Source organism: Giraffa tippelskirchi, chromosome 14 (assembly GCF_054371585.1).
Source record: "Giraffa tippelskirchi isolate mGirTip1 chromosome 14, T2T-mGirTip1v1.2.pri, whole genome shotgun sequence".
Lineage (NCBI taxonomy): Eukaryota > Metazoa > Chordata > Mammalia > Artiodactyla > Giraffidae > Giraffa > Giraffa tippelskirchi.
The window spans coordinates 55084220-55102896 of record NC_137288.1 but is presented as its reverse complement, the minus strand read 5'-3'; the positions used below and the strand labels follow the sequence as shown (position 1 = coordinate 55102896).

At 42.3% G+C, this 18677-nt stretch overlaps 1 protein-coding gene and 1 pseudogene across 3 annotated transcripts in view; one reads left to right on the top strand and one right to left on the bottom strand.

The window, feature by feature from the left end:
- PTPN2 (protein tyrosine phosphatase non-receptor type 2) overlaps positions 1-17720 on the top strand; it is a 63410-nt gene extending 45690 nt beyond the window's left edge. Inside the window, exons 6-11 of one of the 3 annotated variants that reach the window (XM_081561754.1) lie at positions 603-812; positions 2035-2187; positions 6954-7135; positions 10908-11009; positions 11793-11885; positions 17353-17720. In XM_081561754.1, the coding sequence (XP_081417880.1) occupies positions 603-812; positions 2035-2187; positions 6954-7135; positions 10908-11009; positions 11793-11844 (699 nt within the window). In that variant the 3' untranslated portion in view covers positions 11845-11885; positions 17353-17720. Of the gene's footprint in view, positions 1-602; positions 813-2034; positions 2188-6953; positions 7136-10907; positions 11205-11792; positions 11886-17352 lie in introns of those variants that run through there. The other 2 variants (XM_081561755.1, XM_081561752.1) reach the window with 2 other exon arrangements.
- On the bottom strand, positions 9966-10354 carry LOC145534387 (prefoldin subunit 4 pseudogene; annotated as a pseudogene).
- Positions 17721-18677: the final 957 nt, after the last annotated feature.

Sequence of the window (18677 nt, the reverse complement as noted above, 5' to 3'; positions counted from 1 at the left end):
GGGCTTAGTTGCTCAATGGCAGGTGGGATCTTCCCAGACCAGGGATCAGTACCATGTCTCCTGCATTGGTAGGCAGATTCTTCACCACTGAGCCACTGGGGAAGGCCCAAAACTTTGAAATTCTTAAACAGGAAGCCAATAAAGATGTGAAATTATACTGGTAGAAATTTATAAAAATAGAGAACTCACCCATCATGATGTGTGATTTAAGAGGACCTGGCGGCGTGTGTGGTGCAGGTCAGTGGTGGAGACCCAGGTGCTGCTCCAGTCCTGCTCTGCCATTTTCTTACATGTGACCTTGGGTGCATTACTTAACCCTTGCCTTGGTTTTCTCATCTGGAAAATGGGTTTTAATTGAATTGTTATATGGGTTAATACATAAAAAGCTTAGAATGTGCCTACAAAATAGTAATTGTCACAAAAGTGTTAGCTATTAATATATTCCAAATTCTCCTGAAGAAAATCTTCCCAAACTTGTATGTGTGATTATCAACAACCAGATGAAAAGTCATGGTGCATTACACAAAACACATCTTACTGCAGTAGATTTTTAAAAGAAAAAACTTAGAACTAACCTTTCCCCCTTAATTTTCACTTTTTAGACTGGTGAAACCAGAACAATATCTCACTTTCATTATACTACCTGGCCAGATTTTGGAGTCCCTGAATCACCAGCTTCGTTTCTCAATTTCTTATTCAAAGTGCGGGAATCTGGCTCCCTGAACCCTGAGCATGGGCCTGCAGTGATCCACTGCAGTGCCGGCATTGGGCGGTCGGGCACCTTTTCTCTGGTGGACAGCTGCCTTGTTCTGGTAAGTGACCTTGTTTCAGGCTCCCATACCTTTTTGTTGTTTCCACTGGCAGAAGTAAGTTCAAATGCCAGGATCGCAGAACTGTGCTTTTCAAACTTAAACATCTGCCTTTTTTTAGAAAAACCAAAAATTCTCTTTGACATCCTTTCAGCTGCCTTACTTGTGATGAGTGGATGGGGCTGTGACTAGGATAATCCTCGAGCTCTGGGAGGAGACTTGTGCTGGTAGCTTCGTGTTAGCTAAATGATAGGTTGTCTCCCTCGCCCACTGTGTTTTTCAGACATCAGTTGGTAGATAATCTTGAATTCCTTCTTGCCTTGGTTTCCTTATTTACAAACTGTGGGTGGTGGTGGTATTTCCCTCCCAGGACTGTTGTGAGAATTAAGTGAATCAGTGTATTAGCAACATATACTGTCTAAGCCCCTTGGTCAGTGTGGTGTTGACATCAACCCCTGAGGTTCCTGAGGTACCCAAGGGCGGTGTGCCGCCCCAGCCCTCCCAGCCCCCCCAGCCCCCGCCGGGGCACCAGCATGTGCCTGTCCTCCTTTTAGGGTATCTTAGATGTCACTGTATTAACACCGTGTTTAATACCCTGTGCTTCCATCCAAAGCCGATTGTTACGTGTAAGTGAGCTTTGATGTGTTTAAGAACTCTTAAGTATCTGGTCTGTTAATGGTAAATATTAAAACTGGATCATGTGTGTGCCAGTTCCCTCCCAAAGTTACTGCAGCAACTGTTCTCTTTTACACTTGGAGTGGAGTGGGATGGGGTAGGGGCACAGTGGATTCAGCCTGACTGCTGCAGCAGCGGCCCACCATATCATCTGCAGTGTTGTCCCTGTAGGTCTCTCTCCTCCACCCGCTTGGGTGCTGCCTTCCACAGACTGCTGTGTACAGACATGAGGCTGCTGTGTACAGATATGAAGGCAGGGGGCGCCCAATGAAAAGCTTTACTCCTTAAAAAAGAAGGGCACTAATCTCTGTGTATTTATCCTTATGTTAAGCCAGCACTCGGCATAAATCCTTCCTTCGACCAATCACCAGTCGCTAGGCCAGCACAAGTGAGATGACTGTTGGCTGGAGTCAGCCGTGGGTCCTCTCTGTGCTGCCTGGACAGGGGACGGCGGCCTGGGCCAGCTTGCCCTTAGTGGTTATCTTGGATTGCTTCTCTTTTCTGGACTCTTAACAACAAAAGTCTTGAATAATGTTTACCTCTCTTGCAGATAGAAAAAGGAGACAATATTAACATTAAACAACTGTTACTGAATATGAGAAAATACCGAATGGGGCTGATTCAGACGCCAGATCAGCTCAGATTTTCCTACATGACTATAATAGAAGGAGCGAAGTTTATAAAGGGAGACTCAAGTATACAGGTAAACAGTGTGTCAAGTGTATTGTCAGGTAACTGCACTCCATGTAAGCCACGGGGCTTTTCCCCTCCTCCCGAGAAGTGTGTTTACATTAATATGGTGGGTCCAGCTGGCTTCTGAGATGGAAAAGCCTGTGCCCACCTCTTTGTGTGCTCCTCAGCCTCTTGTTAAATCCTGCTTGTCTCTCAGAAGCCCAGCTGGGAACATGGTTTCTTTAAAAAAAGTAGAAGTTTCATGTAGAAGAGAGTCTGAGCATTTAATCATTGAAATAACTGGAAAAATTAGGTACTTTTGGCCCATTAAAACCTGGCCTGGAGTTACACAAGAATACTTAGTTTGTAAATAGATTATCCCATCTGCTACAACAGTGAGCAAGCAGCTTGAGTACTTGCAGCAGATAGAATGAACCAGGACATTGTTGTTTTTCTCTGGTTGGTAGCTTTATTCTCATGAGGGTGTTTTTGTTCTGCAAAAGCTAAGATTCATTTTCAGAAACCTGTGTTTATGTACTAACATAAAATGTAAAATAGAAAAAGAAGTAACAGTAGACTCCCGTTTCTTGTCTGAGCCAATCATATAGAATTTTACATAAGCAGGTAGATTTTCTTTTTGTTTCTCTTACATAAAACCACTTACTTGCTCTCTAGCTTCTGTGATTATGGCCAAAAGAGCAAGAATCTGAATAAGCTGTGTTTTGTAACAGATCACACCATCTGTGGAATGATGTATAAGTAGTTGTGCTGTATAGATTACACAGATATTTAAATACTCCCGAACTATTTTATTTATCAGCTAATGTTTTTGTTGTGATCATTGGTATTATTTTAACTATTCAAGACAGTCTATTTATCAATTAAAATTTTAAGTTTTATTTAAAAGATCCCCCCTCTTTAGCATCAAAGGAAAATTTTTAATGAAGAGAAAAGTGAGGTTCCTCAGTGCCCTCAATCAGCAAAGTGTTTGGTGTATGAAGATTAAATCCACGAGACATTAGTTCCTCCCCCAGACGCCACCTCAGCGTTCAAGATGGGGAGCGCCTCTAACGTGCATGTCCACAAGGTTCAGTACCAGTGTGTGTGCTGACCCCGTGTGCTGCGCTCATTCCCTGGCTTCTCCTGCAGACTGTGTGATTGTGGGGAATGGGCGCTTCCTCAGGGCACTGCCCTTCGTTGCACTTAGAACACAGATGTGCCTCCTCTGAGGGTTGCTTTCCCCATGGAGATGGGTTTTATGGGCGTGATTTCTGTGGTGACTGTGGTGTGTGGCTGGGGGGAACTTCCTCTCTCCCAGTTTGTCTGTGCTGTGTGGCCATCACGTCTCTGACCTAGCACCTTCATCCCTGTTCAGACCCACAGGTCCTTTGCCTCCTTCCACAGGGCCCATTGGAAATGCCCCTGCTTTTCAGGTGCTCAGGGTCAGAGAGCCTGTTACCTTCCAGGGGGCTCAGTTTCCACAGAACTGGTCTCAGCAATCAGTTAGTACCTTCTGAATACATGAGAATTCGGAGACTGTGAAAGTACATCATTTACAAAGTAGAAGTCCTTGCTAACTCACCCTCACCCCTCAGCGTGTAACCACTAATGCGTATGTGTGTGCTTCCAGGGCTGCGTGTCCATGCATCAGTAGTATTTATGTATCAGTGTATGGACTTGTTTATTTTATGTAGTTATTTTCAGACTGTTTTCTCCTTCTGGAATCCCTGATGTCTCATGCTGTAGCCATGTGTCTGTTTAGTGTTGAGATGTAGCCAGTCTGAATTGAGTTCTGCTTAAAATTTAAGATGTACAAATACAGGGAGAAAGAGTGTAAAAGATCCCAGTAATTTAAAAAATATTATATGTTCAAATGACAATATTTTTAATATATTGAGTTAAATAAAACATGTTAAAATTCAGCTTTTTTAAAAACATGGCTATTAGATATTTTTAAAGTTATATATGTGGCTTACATTACATTTCACTAGACAGTGCTATCCTAGAACCTTAGCTTAGAATAGAACAGAAATCTCAGAGAAATAGATTTCCCTGAAATTTTAAATCATAAAACTGTCCTGTTACAAAGATCAAGAGTTGCTTGTTGTGTGGAAACCCCAGAACACATGGCTCTAAGTGTCCTGTGCCCCACAAGCATCTCCTAGGACACGTAAGGGGGTGAATAGGCAATTTATGGGCTCTTTTCCCTCTCCATGCATCTGCCTCCTCCTCTTTGCCTCTGATTTTGGGGGAAATGAGTATTTGTAAGAAGAAAAAGGAAAGCTTCTCTAGTGTAAGTTGATGGCAGTGGGTGCGGGATACTGTCTTTCTGTCCAGTAGCACCCGCACTGTGTAAGCTTTGTCTCTGGTTCTTTTTCCTGAAGGGGGCATCTGTCTTAATTTGGGCTTATGTGATGTGAGTGGTGTTTTTCATTGTGGACTATAGTTTCATGTTTGTTTTCCTGTGAAGATTTCTGACATATGTGGCTATAAAATGATTTAGAACCTGCCAGGACAAAGGAAAGCTGTTAGTATTTACACCTAAAATGACTGTACCTGAAACTAGTAACTGTGTGATGACCACACAGTGCGTGTTCATGCACAGCCATCTCCAGTGGCTTGGGCCCACCGGGAAAGAGGAAATGAGCTCTAGCTGTCTTTAAAAGGACTCTGTTTACCTTCCATCTTTCTGGCCCGAGGTTGTCATAAACGTAGTACCATTGCTGGTGTTTTACATCTTTATTAGCGAATCCCCAGTTCTGCCCAGAGATGTGGCAGAAAGACATTGCTCTTTGTTTTTCTCCTTTGACGTTCACTAGCATTGACACCCTCCACCCACCACCACCCCTGCCCCCCGCTGAGTCTTGGTGGATTCTGGGAAGTGGGCCAGTGAGTCTTGGTTTTGGGCATCATCTTGTTTATTGACATTGTTGAGTTTTGTCCAAGTATGAGGCCAAGTTACAGTGACTAGATCTTGGTGAAGAATTGCTCAGCATAATTCTGGAGACAGTTAGCATTTTTGTTGGAATACTTAAACTTTCTGGCATCTGACACTGATGATTATTTCCGAGATGCAGAGCATCCTGAGGGTTTCTGGCACTGTCAGCCCAGGCTCTCTGGGTTCACATCCCAGCTGTGGAGCCTGGGGCAGGGTGTTCACTCACAGCCCACCTCCCTGTATGACAGGAAGGAGCAGCAGGAGGAGCCGCACCTCTTCCGGGGGTTTCGTGAGGATAGGGAACCGCTGTAGGTGGAGTCTTAGGTCAGCAGGGGTGTGGTAGTGCTCAGGAAGTAGCCGTCTCTCCACTCGCATTTCCTCCAGTACAAAAAAAATGCTATTTGGACAGAGAAAAATATTTTTAATGAGAAAAAACAAAATTGACAACAGTCACCTCAGGTGAAAGCATCTTACTCTTGTGTGTTGTTAATGTGGGTTCTCAGCTGTTGGTGAGATAGTCTTTCTGGATGCGATGGAGACACTGTAGGTCCCTTTCGGGAGAGCGCAGACCCACCTCAGGCACCTCTTGTCAAGGTCGTCTTTCCCTGAGGTCCACCTCCTTCCTGGCCTTGCCTGTAGGGCCACGCTCTCCAGGTTCCTCTTCTTCCAACCACGCTGTTGTGCTCACTGCCCTCCAAACACAACAATTTACAGAGTTGTACTTTCTGAGTCTTTGGTGAGTCAACTTCATAGAACAAAAGGAGATCCATTCACACACTGTGCAGCTTCATAGAAGAGCCATGTCAGGGAAGGTAGAGTGTGACAAAGTACCTTTTTAATTCTTTTGTTGTGAAATGAGACAAGCTGGAAATTAGTTTATCAGTGTGTCAGTGAATTTCCTGAAATTTTTAAATCCAAGCATACAGGCATTGTTTAAGTAGTGCCATTTTGTACCACAGTAACTGCAGAGAATGAGTGTTCTTCTGTCAGTCCCAGAAGAATGTGAGTTGTGCAGTATTCCTTCTCTGTCAGAATCCTTGAAATCCTCAGTAGTTGCAGGGACCTTACTCATTATTAGATCTGAGACTCCACGCTTGCAGGATAGATCTTCAAAGAGGGCCTCTCAGGTCTGTGCCGGAGTCAGTGTGAGAGGTCATGGAACCACTGGCTGTCCCAGCCATGCCTCTGCTCCTCCGTGGATGGCCGGGAGCTGAGTGAACGTGTTCCCAGCTCTTGGAGGACTTGGAGAGCCTGGGTCTTCCTGCCTTAGAGGAGGAAGGTGGATGCGTCTTCATTGTGGTCTGAGTCCTGCCACCCCACAGTCCCGGCTGCTGAGGACCTTCCCGCCCTGGGTCGGACCAGCTGCTGGGACTGCTGGTGCCCGTGGTAGGCACAGTCTTTGGAGTCCTCTGGCACCGCAGGGACTTGCTGGTTCTCTCTAGACTGGACAGTGGCAATGAGCTGGAGGACGTGGGTCACATTCATGGGCCATCTTGGTCATTCTTCCTGCAGCAGGTGCCTCTGCATTGAGGGCAGTACAGTCAGACTTTGAAGATCTTACCGTGAGGTCCTAGTGTAGTTTGTCTCAAATGGGCTAAAGTCACTGTGTTTTATTAAGGTGGTTGTGTTCAACTACATACTGATGTGCATCAGTATTAAATGCTTTATTATTATTATTATTAAATTCAACTTCAAGTAGACATAGCTAGAAGTGGTTTGACAAAACACATTTTCCTCTTTCATTCATATATTAGCATCACAGGGTTTTCTTAACTATATAATTGCATTTCATAAATTTTATTTAAGAAAAATCAAAACTCTGGTGTTTTCATTTGTTTCTCATTTCTCTCCCTACGTAGAAACGTTGGAAAGAACTTTCTAAGGAAGACGTATGTCCTGTTTTTGATCATTCACCAACCAAAATAATGACTGAAAAATACAATGGGAACAGGATAGGCCTAGAAGAGGAAAAACTGACAGGAGACAGATACTCAAGTCTGTCGTCTAAAACGCAGGAAACTCTGGAGGAGAACAGTGAGAGGTAAGGTTACTGCAGTAATGTGCTTGTAAAGATGAGACTCTTATCTTAATAAGTTTGTGGATATGAACTAATATAGACCCTTTGTTTATTGAATTAATGTAACAATTTATTATTGCAGGGCATTTAAATAGTATATGATGACATCATTGAGCTCAAAGAAGACAGTTTATAGACAGAAGCCTGTTGGAAAATGGCTTGACACAATATGGGTTTAGCACGGTATTAGAGTGTAAAAGTTAATATAAGTGGATGCTAAGGTGTGTAGTATGGCACAGAAAACAAGCAGTAATACCTGCTGTTTGTGTAGTTATGCAGTGTTCATGCTCCTATGATACAGTGTAAGTGATAATATTCCTTTAATACCATTGAGGGCATGAGTGCTCGGTTGCTAAGTCTTGTCCAACTCTTACTGACCCCATGGACTGTAGCCCACCAGGCTCCTCTGTCCATGCCTGGTGGGACCTCTGTCCTAGGCAGGAATACTGGACTGGGTTGCCATTTCCTCCTCCAGGGGATCTTCCCGACCCTGGGATTGAACTAGTGTCTCTTGTGCCTCCTGCATTGGCAGGTGGATTCTTTACCACTGAGCCACCTGGGAATCCCATTAATCATTAATACCATTATGAAATAGTTAAGTGAATATTTCAATTTAAATTTGTTATTGCAAGAAAAAATTCTTTCTAAAAAATCACATAAAAATGCCCTGTACTTTTAGAGTTTTAAATCCATATGAATGTGTAAACTATTCAAGTTTTTAAATTTGAAAAATTATACTTCTAGGGCTCCAGATATCTCACATTGTTTGAAGTTGGTATCCTGAGGTGTGAGTTTCTTAGAAAAGTGAAGGAACACTTTTTCTTCCTCTCTTCAGTATCTGAATGACTTTTTTTTTCTTTTTGTCAAACATGCTTTTTCTTGTGGAAAATTTTACATTGTATTTGTTACTTTGGGATCTTGGGATGTGTTGTGAAAACCATTAAGGTCTCCTTACATTATAGCTTCATTTCTGTGTTTCCCCAAGACACAACGAATTGCAGTGCATAGCAGTTACATGTTGTACTGCAGCGTTTGTTCTGACTTAGCTGTGCTGTCACAAGTTAAAGCATAGAGGTGTTTGTCTTTTCTTCTACCTCAGACTTAATGCTTTTAAGTCACGAAATAATACTGTGAGCTCTGTATCCTTTTATATATTTTATATGTGCTTTGCCTGCTCTTGACTACAAGGTAATTTTTCTCTTTTAAACTGGCAGGTACATACATACTTGTTATATGAATTTTCAGTCCAGAGAATGAATTTTGAGTAATAGTTTTTGCACATCATTGTAGGAAATACTCAGGTGGAGATCATTCAGGCAGAGCTACCTGTGTCTGTGGTAAGGAAGAGTGGAAGGAAGACTGCAAAGCATATGGAGATGGGCAAAACATAGTCCCAAGTTGCTAATACACTTAGAGGACAAAACAAGAACCCAGACTAGCATCATAAATGATTTACTGTGAATGAAGTGCTATAAGATAAGAATAGAATGACTGCAGGGGCTGAGAGAAGCAAAGAGAAGTGTGTTCTTAGTTTAGAAGGAAACAGACTTGGAGAACAGCAGAAAAGCTATTTGGGCAGGACCAAGGCCATACACGATAGACAAACACTGGAGAGTCTTTGTGAGCAGGCGTGCTCTCATCTCCTTTGTGTGTTAACTAGGAGTGGGGTTGCTGGGTCACACGTGGTCACTCCATGGGGATCATTTTTAAGCCATTTTTCCAAATGGCTGCATCACTTTGCCTTCCCACCAGCAGTGGCTGAAGGTGCCTGTATCCCCAAGAATAATTTAACATTGATAAAATTATCTAATATGTAGACTATATTTAAAGTTCTCTAATTATCGAAAACCCACCTTATAGCTTTATAGAAAATAACTGTACTGAGATAATATACATATAAAGTTGACAGATTTAGAGCATACAGTTCAGTGTGTTGAGTATATTTACAGAGTTATGTAGCTGTCACCATAATGTAATTTTGGAACATTTTTATGATCCTGGTCTGTTTAGCTATTTAAAAAAGTAATTCATGATCTTGTCCAGGATCATGCAGAGTATGAGTGGTTCTTCAGGCTCCTCACCTGGGACCATCCACCACCTTCTGTTCACTCCCTCCTGGACATTGTTTGCAGCTTTTATACGAGTTGCCTTCTAGGACACCCCATGATCTGACTCATTACTAGATTTAGGTTAAACACTTGGGGCAAGAAGAAAGCTGGGTGCTGATATAGTAGACACTGAAGAGGCATTCAGGACTCTTAACCAAGTAGCACATTGGGGCTATGCCTCACAGCGATTGCTGTGGCATAGGCAGCCTGACTCTGAAGGCAGGGAGGCTGGTTAGGCTTCCGCTGTAACACGGCAGTACCTGAAGGGAGATGGGGTTTGTGAGATTTAGTTTTTTGTAACTGATTTTAATAGCCCTTACACTTGATGTAATTGTTATGTAAAATATATAGATGAGTATTCTCTTCTTTTAAAAATATGTTAAATAGGCAAGTTTCCATCCAGTTCACTTCAGTCGTTCAGTCTTGTCCAGCTCTTTGCGACCCCATGGACTGCAGCATGCTGGACTTCCCTGTCCATCACTAACTCCCAGAGCTTGCTCAAACTCATGTCCATCGAGTCGGTGATGCCATCCAACCATCTCATCCTCTTAAATTTCCATAAGTTTCCATTAAGTAAGTGAAAAAAAAAATTTAAGTTTTGCTCTCCATATCATTTGAAGAAGGGAAATTATTTTAAACACTACTCAAGCTTATTAAAAACACATTTTTAAAGTATTATAAAATGGTTAGCTTTCATCAGCTTCAGGGCTTGTGTTGCTCCCAGACTTTGCATATAACTGAACTCTCAGATCTGCTCACACCTGCTGAATTGACTCCACTTTGCATTCTAAGGTGTCAGTTTCTTCGTGCAAAGTTTTTTTTGCTTCTTCCAGCATTTCCTATGTTTTTCCTCAAGAGTGCCTGATGGGAAGATTGCCAGTCTGATATCATTAAGTAGTCCTCATCTACAAGCATGATGTCCTCACAAGCATCTTCTAAGTTTTAGAACTGTTTCCTTTTTCTGTTTCTTCCTTCAGCTCTGTGATTCTACTTGTATACTATGAAAATGTGTCTTTTGTTGATTTTCAAAAGTAACAGCATCTACTACTGCTGCCTTCTTCATGGTGGTTGTCATCTTAGGCTTTTGAGATTTTCTTCTTAAGAGGGAAAAATAGTAAGGTACATGTTGCCATCAACTGTTCTTTGCCTTGTTCCAGGACTGTGATGTTGGGAGTCAGATAGCTTCCATTGGAACAAAAATTCTGTATTGAACAGGAAAATGGGAGCTAGAAAAGGGTGTGGGCGGACAACAGTAGGCAACACACAGCAGAACATTCAAGAAAATGTTAAGTTTAGGGGCTTTTGTGAAAAATCAGATGTAAACTCCAGAGGGGACCGGATGCTGAAGGCACCCTCTGTCTTCCCACTACTGACTGGTTAGCAAAGAAGGATAGAACACTGACACCATGGTTCTTTTCAGGTCCCACTAAAAGTATTTATTAGCACAAAGTTGAACCAGCAATTGTCGTTGAACAATCCGAGTGTATATCTGGACCATTCAGAGCATCGAGGCCTTTCCCCTTCTTGCAGCGTCTTAAGGAGTTGAGGGATGGAGGGGATTGGAGGGGATTTGGGCTGAGTCCCTGCCTGCAGCTGAGCCCGCCTGCTGATGCTCTGTCTGTTCACAGTGCTCTGCGCAAGCGCCTCCGGGAGGACAGGAAGGCCAGCACCGCCCAGAAGGTGCAGCAGATGAAGCAGAGGCTGAGCGAGACCGAGCGCAAGAGGAAAAGGTGGTTATATTGGCAACCTATTCTCACTAAGATGGGGTTTGTGTCAGTCATTCTGGTTGGCGCTTTTGTTGGCTGGACACTGTTTCTTCAGCAGAATGCCCTATAAGTAACTAATTCTGCCCCGCAAGCTTCGGCCCTAGCAGCTGACAGTGTTGCGTGAGTCACAGAGTTGATCTGTCACAGACTCCTCACCCAGACGGTGCACGTGATTCGACACCCACAGAGAAGTGTGGTGTCTGGTCCCCCCAGCACCCCAGGGCACTGCCCATACTACCCACCCCCTAAGTAAAGACTTGAATGCTTCTTAAGAACTGGTACATTTTCCACTGTGTTCATACATGCTAAGTGTAATATTTCACCTGACCAGACTGAGAAATCCTTTACCATAAGGGTTCATTTTTGGAGGCTGTCTGGATTTTAACCTGCACTTGATATAAGCAATAAATATTGTGGTTTTATCGACATTATTATTGGAGAGAAAATGACCTTAAAGTAATGCGTGTAATGTATAATGTACTGTTGACATGAGCATCAACATTTTATATTCTTAACCATTTCAGGGTAAATATATTTTATAAGTACCTATTTAATCTTACTTTTGTAGTTAAATGTACTTTTTAAAAGCTCAATTTGAAAAAATCTGTTACCATAAAAATAATAATAAATTGTATGTTGATTCAACTGTACTGGATACATTTTCCTAAAGAGAAGTTTGATATGAGCAGGTAAAGCTCTGAATAAGTAATTTTTACTATATATTTGCATTTCTTTTATGTTTTACAGTCTTCCCAATTTTAAAAAGAAAAACAAACAAAGAAACAAAAATTTTCTCTAAAAATATCTTTGAAGGAAGGTTCTCCTTACTGGCGTAGTCAGGTAACAGTTGATCAAGACTTTGTAAAGAAACTGGTTTCTGTAAAGCCCATTATTAATACTGTTTATCTTTCAGGAAAATTTGAATGTAATTACCCTAAGTTATAATTGGGGTAAATCATGATTTAGGAAATCAAAATAAGGAGCAGCATTTTATTATCCATGATTTCCATTTATTTGACTGAAGTTTTGCAGTAAAAAAAATTTTCAAGTTCTTTCTACTTCAATAAATAGTATAATGATGTTCAAACTTTACACTGTCCCTTTAACTTCTTAATGAGTATTTTTAAAGCATATTGTTTAATGAATTTAACTGCTCATTTGAGTTCTAGTGTTTTAACTTGTTTTATTTAAACTTTAGGTGTTATAAATTTAGTTGCTGAAATAATGAAATCGCATTATTTCGGTGGTTTCAAACTATGCTGGTGGGATGTCTAAGGGGTCACCAGGAAGGGATAGGGGGGACGCCGAACTTCCGACCAGGTGTCTCTGCCTTATCCACTTTACAGGGTAAGATTGCTGCACCAGGCTGAATTATTTTCAGAGTGCAGTTACCATTTAAACAACAGTTTGAAAAATGTCAGCATAGCTAGACTTTTGAGTGGGTTTGAATAGCCTTCTGCTAAGAGTGTGAGAGCAGGACACATGTGGTGCTCTATGTGGAGGACAGTTGTGTCTGGAGCACGCCCTGCTCAGCACCACTGCGTCCTGTTAGCTTTTCACTTAAGGAGGTAAGAGGGACATTTCTGTGTCTGCCTGCTTGACACCTGTGTTCAGGCACCAAGGTCCTCATGTTTTAGGTCATTATTGGTTTAAAATCTTTCTTTCCAATTTGCCTTGGTTTATCTTTGCTAAAATACAGTAATTACTATGCAAGTCAAAAACAGGTAGACCTGTTCAATTCCAACTGCAGATAGCCTTGCTTTCAGCAAAAGTAAAGTAAAAAGACTTTATGGGAAACACAAGCTGGTAATGATGCCCTTGTTCCCAGGCAGAGCAGGGCGACTGCTTTGTGGGGTTCAGTGCTTCAGCTTTGCTCTCTGTCTGCTTTCTGTCCTTCTGGAGCTGTGTGTCCTAATGTATTCTTCAAGTCACATCCAGGGCAGCAGACCCTTGTTAATCAACTTCTATATAGGTTAGTCGTCTTCCTCCTCCCGGCAGATCCTTGAAGAGAGCACGTCGGTTTTTACCAGGGATCATGTTTTTTATCATTTGCTACAAATGGATGGCGAGGTGCCTGACCTTTATTAAAGGAGGTGTCTGGTTGAGGGAGGGTGGGCAGGCGGGGTCCTGGCCTCAGGTAACAGCCGCAGGGGTCAGTGGCCACGGCGGTCTGCGCCTTCCCAGGACATGGTCTCCATGGTGTTTGCTAATTAGAACAGATGCTGAACATCAGTTCTATGTTTGACTTCGCTGAGGTGGTATTCTCTTAATAAAAAAAGCCAGAAGCTTTATTATTTTTAAGAAAGAATATTTGCATTAATACCTGGTTCATTTTGTGTTCGTGTCTGTTTCTGCTCATAAGCAGGCAGCCCTGATTCAGAGCCATCTTCTCCGATTGCACCATGGGCTCTGACCTTGTGTCCACGTTCATCTGAACACTTTATATCATCCTCCTGCTGGTTTCTATCTATGATTGCACGTGTGGAATATCTACAAACCCAATTCTCCATATTTAGTGGGTCCATATGTATCTTAATGTGAAAGTGCAGAGAGGACTGTGGTGACACAGACCGTTTCTTGTGTTTAGAGAATGATTTTGTATTTGTCCTTTTTTCTCTTTGGTCTTTTTGGTCCATTTCGTTACGTATTGGTATTTCTACCAAGGAATGAACAAAAAAAGAGAAAGGAAGTAAAGCTGATTTTTTTTTTTTTAAATATAACTCTTCCTAACAGGTGTGTCAGAGGGAGGAATTGTGACTCAAATTATTAATTTTATGTACACTTGTGCATATCCCCTTTGTTTCAGATAAACTAGAATTGATGGTTTGAATAAAAAAACACCTGTTAGTTTAAGAAGCAGTTTCTGACACAGAGCCATCCTTTTGCTTTCATCAGTTCCACCTTTGCTTTCAGGGTTCTTGGCGGTGACGGTTGTCCCCACTTAGTGGTGGTATCTGCTGCTCCTGGCTCCGTGTTCCCGAGTGTTCTGTGTTGACCTCCAGCTGATGCAGGTGTTGGGGTCACTGAGCCAGAGTCACCTGAGACTTGACTTTTCCACCGTCTCTCCTGGTCCTGGTGCTGAAGAGTCCTGTGTGTTTAGAATTAAATTCTCAAAGAAAGGTGTAACTTCTGCCAAGTCACTTCTCTCTTAGAAGAATGTCTCGGACTGGATTCTGTGTGAGCCAACACAGGCCAGAACTGTTGACTAGAAATCTTGTATTGAGCATTGTATACTCTAGGGAATGCACTTCTGAAGTGCCTGCCTGGTTATTATACAGGATTTATTTATTTATTTAAATTTTATTAATTAATTTTTGGTATGTGGGATCTTAGTTCCCCAACCAGGGATCAAACCTGTGCCCCCTGCGTTGGAAGCTCACAGTCTTAACCGCTGGACCACCAGAAAAGTCCCCTGTACAGGTTTCAGGATCTTGCTGCCTTGATTTTTACTTTCAGACACAGTTTTACGGACACTTTGTAAATGTAGCTCACAGTAAGTCGAATGCCGCTGTGCGTGTCATCCACTTTTCCTGAGTCCAGGCAAGAGTGTAGGAGTCACGCTATCTGTCAGTGCTGACTGGTTTCTGATTCTGGCAGGTCCGAGCAGGGCTGTCAGTGGGTAGAAGCAATGAGTCTGGGCCCCCGTCCCCATGTCACAGCTGTTTACATCTCTTACATCAGGAAGCTCTTGTTCGGCTTTGACTTGTTTAGATGATGGGGTACAGCATCTTCTAAACACAAGTTTGAAAAAACAGAAATGTAGTATTTTTTCACATAATAAAACACAGTCCTCCTGGCTTGCTGAAAATACAGGTCTTGTCTTCCCTGGATGATGTATTCTGGAGCTTTCCCCGAGTTTGCAGGTTTGAACTTGAGGCTGCTCTCCCTCACATCTGTCTCCAAAGCCCTGTTTCTGGGCCAGTGGCACCGCAGCCCCCGCAGCCGCGGACGAGCCAGAAAGGCCAGGCGTCCTCTGCGCTCCTCCTGGGTGTGTACGTGCCGTCCCATCATGGAGGGGGCCTGGGCGAGTGGTGACTCAGCCAGAGGCTTTATCAGGAACAGTCTGACCATGGACGTTCTCCAGCGCCCTCACAAGCTCTCTGTGGTCCAGTGGGAGAATGAACAGTTCAGTCATTGGAACTCTTTCTGTTTTGGTTTTGTAATTTAGAGTGGAATATGGGACTTACAGGACTCAGGGCAGATATCACTTGCAGAATCTTAATACTTTCTGGTTTTCCACCACATAGTATGTTTGGGGAACTGTAAGGAGAGTGGCTGGGAGTTTTTATCTTTATGGAGACCGTTTCCCACCCCCACCCCCAAAGAAAAACATCAATTCTTTACTGTTGCTTTCATTTGGTATAGATTTTTTAGACATATGATGACAAATTACTGCTATAAAAAACCTGAAGTTATTTCGAGTTTGGTGAATTCAGGAGAGGGAAACTGGGCAAGCTAATCTTGTCTGTAAAGGCAGTGACTGCCTTGCTCACCCCAGAAAAGTATATGTGACTCTTTCCAGCGAAACATGAGTGTGAGCATCTGGTGGCTGGAACTACTTTGTGTGCATTTGACTTTGTTCCTTTAGGTGTGGAGCTGGCCCCTGTTGAGACCTTAAGTTGTTCTACAGAGTCGTTCATCTAGTGGAGTGTGTCTTTAATGCACTGCTGGTTGTGTCAGTCGGTTTAAATACAACTCCCCTGAATACACACACACACTCCACCTCTCCTAAATACACACACATACACCCTGAGTTGGAGAACCAGCAACTTGCCTGCGGCTGTACATCTAGTTCATGTCAGAGCTGAGACATGGACTCCATCTGTAGAATCCCAGTGACTCCAGATCTCATACTTTCCCATTATGTCTCACTGGGCCTGTTTTTATGGAATATTTACATAGAACATTAGACAGCTACTTTTGCCTGTTAAAACCTGAAATAACCCTCTTTTTATGGTTCAAGTAAACAAACGTTTTTCCCTCCAAAAAACTTTGTGGAGCAATTTGAACTACTGCTGATCCAGAGGAATCCTGGAAATCAGACTACCCTGTGACCCAAACCATGGTTCCATTCACTCTGACTGATGGACTTTGTTCTTTTGCTTTCATGAGGGTGCTTCTGAAGGTGTGGGGAACACTCCATATTTGCAACAGTCAGGGTTGATCAGGAGCTCCTTTTCTTAGGTCAGCCACTTTGGTTTGGGTTTGGTTTGGTTTTGCTTCCCTGCAGGAAGCACCCGTTGTGTTTCTGTGCTCACAGGCATCTAACGAGAATGTTCCCTTGGTGTCTGGACATTTCTGTGTTGGTGCTGGAAACCTAACACCAGGGAGCCAGCACTCAGGAAGAAGCCAACTCACAGTGTTGGGGGTTTTGATGGAACGTTTTGGATAAAAGTGTGGGTGCAGTTTATGTCTTCTGTTTATATACGTGGGGACACAATAATAACAGGTATTGAGATCTGGGCTGTTGTTTTTTTTTTTTGTCATAGCGGAGGAAGTTGGGGAAAACCAGTTTCCACCTCAGAAATTCAGCTGTTTGCAAATATTGTGAAATAACATTAAAATCTCAGCTGCCCTTAAACTAGTTATTTCATCTCTATTGCTTGTTGAAACTCTCATTTATCTTTACTTTTCGGCATTAAAATACAATAAATCTATCAATTATTTCATGTCTGTGTTTTCTTTTAATACTTAAATCATGTCACTTAAGTTCTGCATTGCTGTGATCATTAGTGTTATCCTTCAGGACAAAATGTACGCTGCTCACAGTCCGTGAGTTAAAGCTATAAGCCAACTTTATGTTCAGATGTTACATTCGTTAATATTTTTAGCAGTATGATACATTGGAGGTCCAAATTGGATTAGACTTTTGCATTGAATTCCAAAGTATTGGTAAGTCTAGCACATACCATATAATCTTGCTGAACTGTTGTGGGTACATTTTTTTTTAACCTGTCTGTCCGTCAGTATCGCTCACATGGAGGTCATTTCTTGAGTAATGCAGGATGACCTACAAAATTCATAGTTAGTGATTCTTGTACAAGACTTGAGTTATGATGCTTTAACATAAGTCTGCCTCACACCACCAGTTCTGTTTGAAAAGCAAGCACATAAGCAGCTTTACCAAGATAACAGTGAAGCATTCAGTGTGGTTGAGTGTGATGTGTTGGAATGTTTTGTTTTGTTTTTTTTCCTTTTTAGTTCATTGTTAGTCCTTTTATGTCTGTGTATGTCTGTGTATGTCTGTGTACGTCTGTGTGTTTGGTAAATACGAATTGAATAGATGACTTCTTATTTTATGTTTTAGGCCAAGATTGACAGACACCTAAATATTCATGCCTTGAGAATATTCTGCAGCTATAAATTTTCAACCATTGATGTGCAAAACAAGACATGAAGCCCACTCCGGAATCTCAGTGAGGCTTGATAAGCCTGTAGATTGCCTCACATATGTCTGTTTACAAAGTAAACCTTACATCCAGGGAGCGAAGAGCGCCACCAGCCGAAGACTGTGCAGAAGCCTCTAATTCAATGCATTGTTAAGTTTTCTAACGCGTGTGTGAAATGTAGAAAGATGTAAAAGAAATAAATTAGGAGAGACTACTTTGTATTGTACTGCCATTCCTACTGTATTTTTATACTTTTTGGCAGCATTAAATATTTTTATTAAATAGATGATGTTGGTTTGTGTGCACTATCTTAGGACAGTTCTGCTTCACATAATGAATGTTCTCCTATGGGTCTGCTCTCAGGTTTTTATATCTGGCAATCGACATTAACAGTGAAATTGGTTCAAAACATCGGTCCCTTGCTTCTTTGAGATTTTTATTTAGTTAGCCATCAGTAGCCTATCAGTGGGCTTCTCTGGTGGCTTAATGGTAAAAAGAGTCTGCCTGCCAGTGCAGGAGACCCGGGTTTGATTCCTGGGTTAGGAAGATCCCCTGGAAAAGGGAATGGCAACCCACTCCAGTATTTTTGTTTGGAAAATTCCATGGACAGAGGAGTCTGGCGGGCTACAGTCCATGGGGTTGCTGAAGAGTTGGGCACGACTGAGCGACTAACACAGCCTATCAGTATAGGTTAGGTGATGCAACAATATCCCTTTTGTTAATTGGAAAAGCATTAATATGGATGATGGTATTAAATCAGTGTTCAGTAAGTGTAGCACTTAAGTGCAGTTTCTGAATCACAGTGTTAGTCTCATGTTGAAGGCTATGCTTTCCCCAACACGTCCTGTGGTAAAGAGAGCAAAGGCTCCTTCCCCAGGGGTTTCTGGCCTTCTGACCATCTGATCTCCCAACCAGATGGTGGGTTTGGGCTCAGAATCTACTCGTCGTCAGGCTACTGGTGAGGTTCCCGCCTCTGCGTCAGGTGAGCATCACCTTAACGTGTGACAACTCACTGTTGTTTCTGGCCACTGTGAAAGTTTTGTAACACCGTTCATTGAATAATTGGTATCATCTTTCACAAATTTAATGACTTTCCCTTTTCCTTTTTGCCTTGTTGTCCAGCGAGTTTTGGTCTATTTTAGGAGTAAGCAGACATTACCAATCCCTACTAAATCTTTCCTGAAGAATACATGGAAAGTTTGTTAGGCCATAAAGTATATCAAGATGCTCCTTAAGTGTGTCA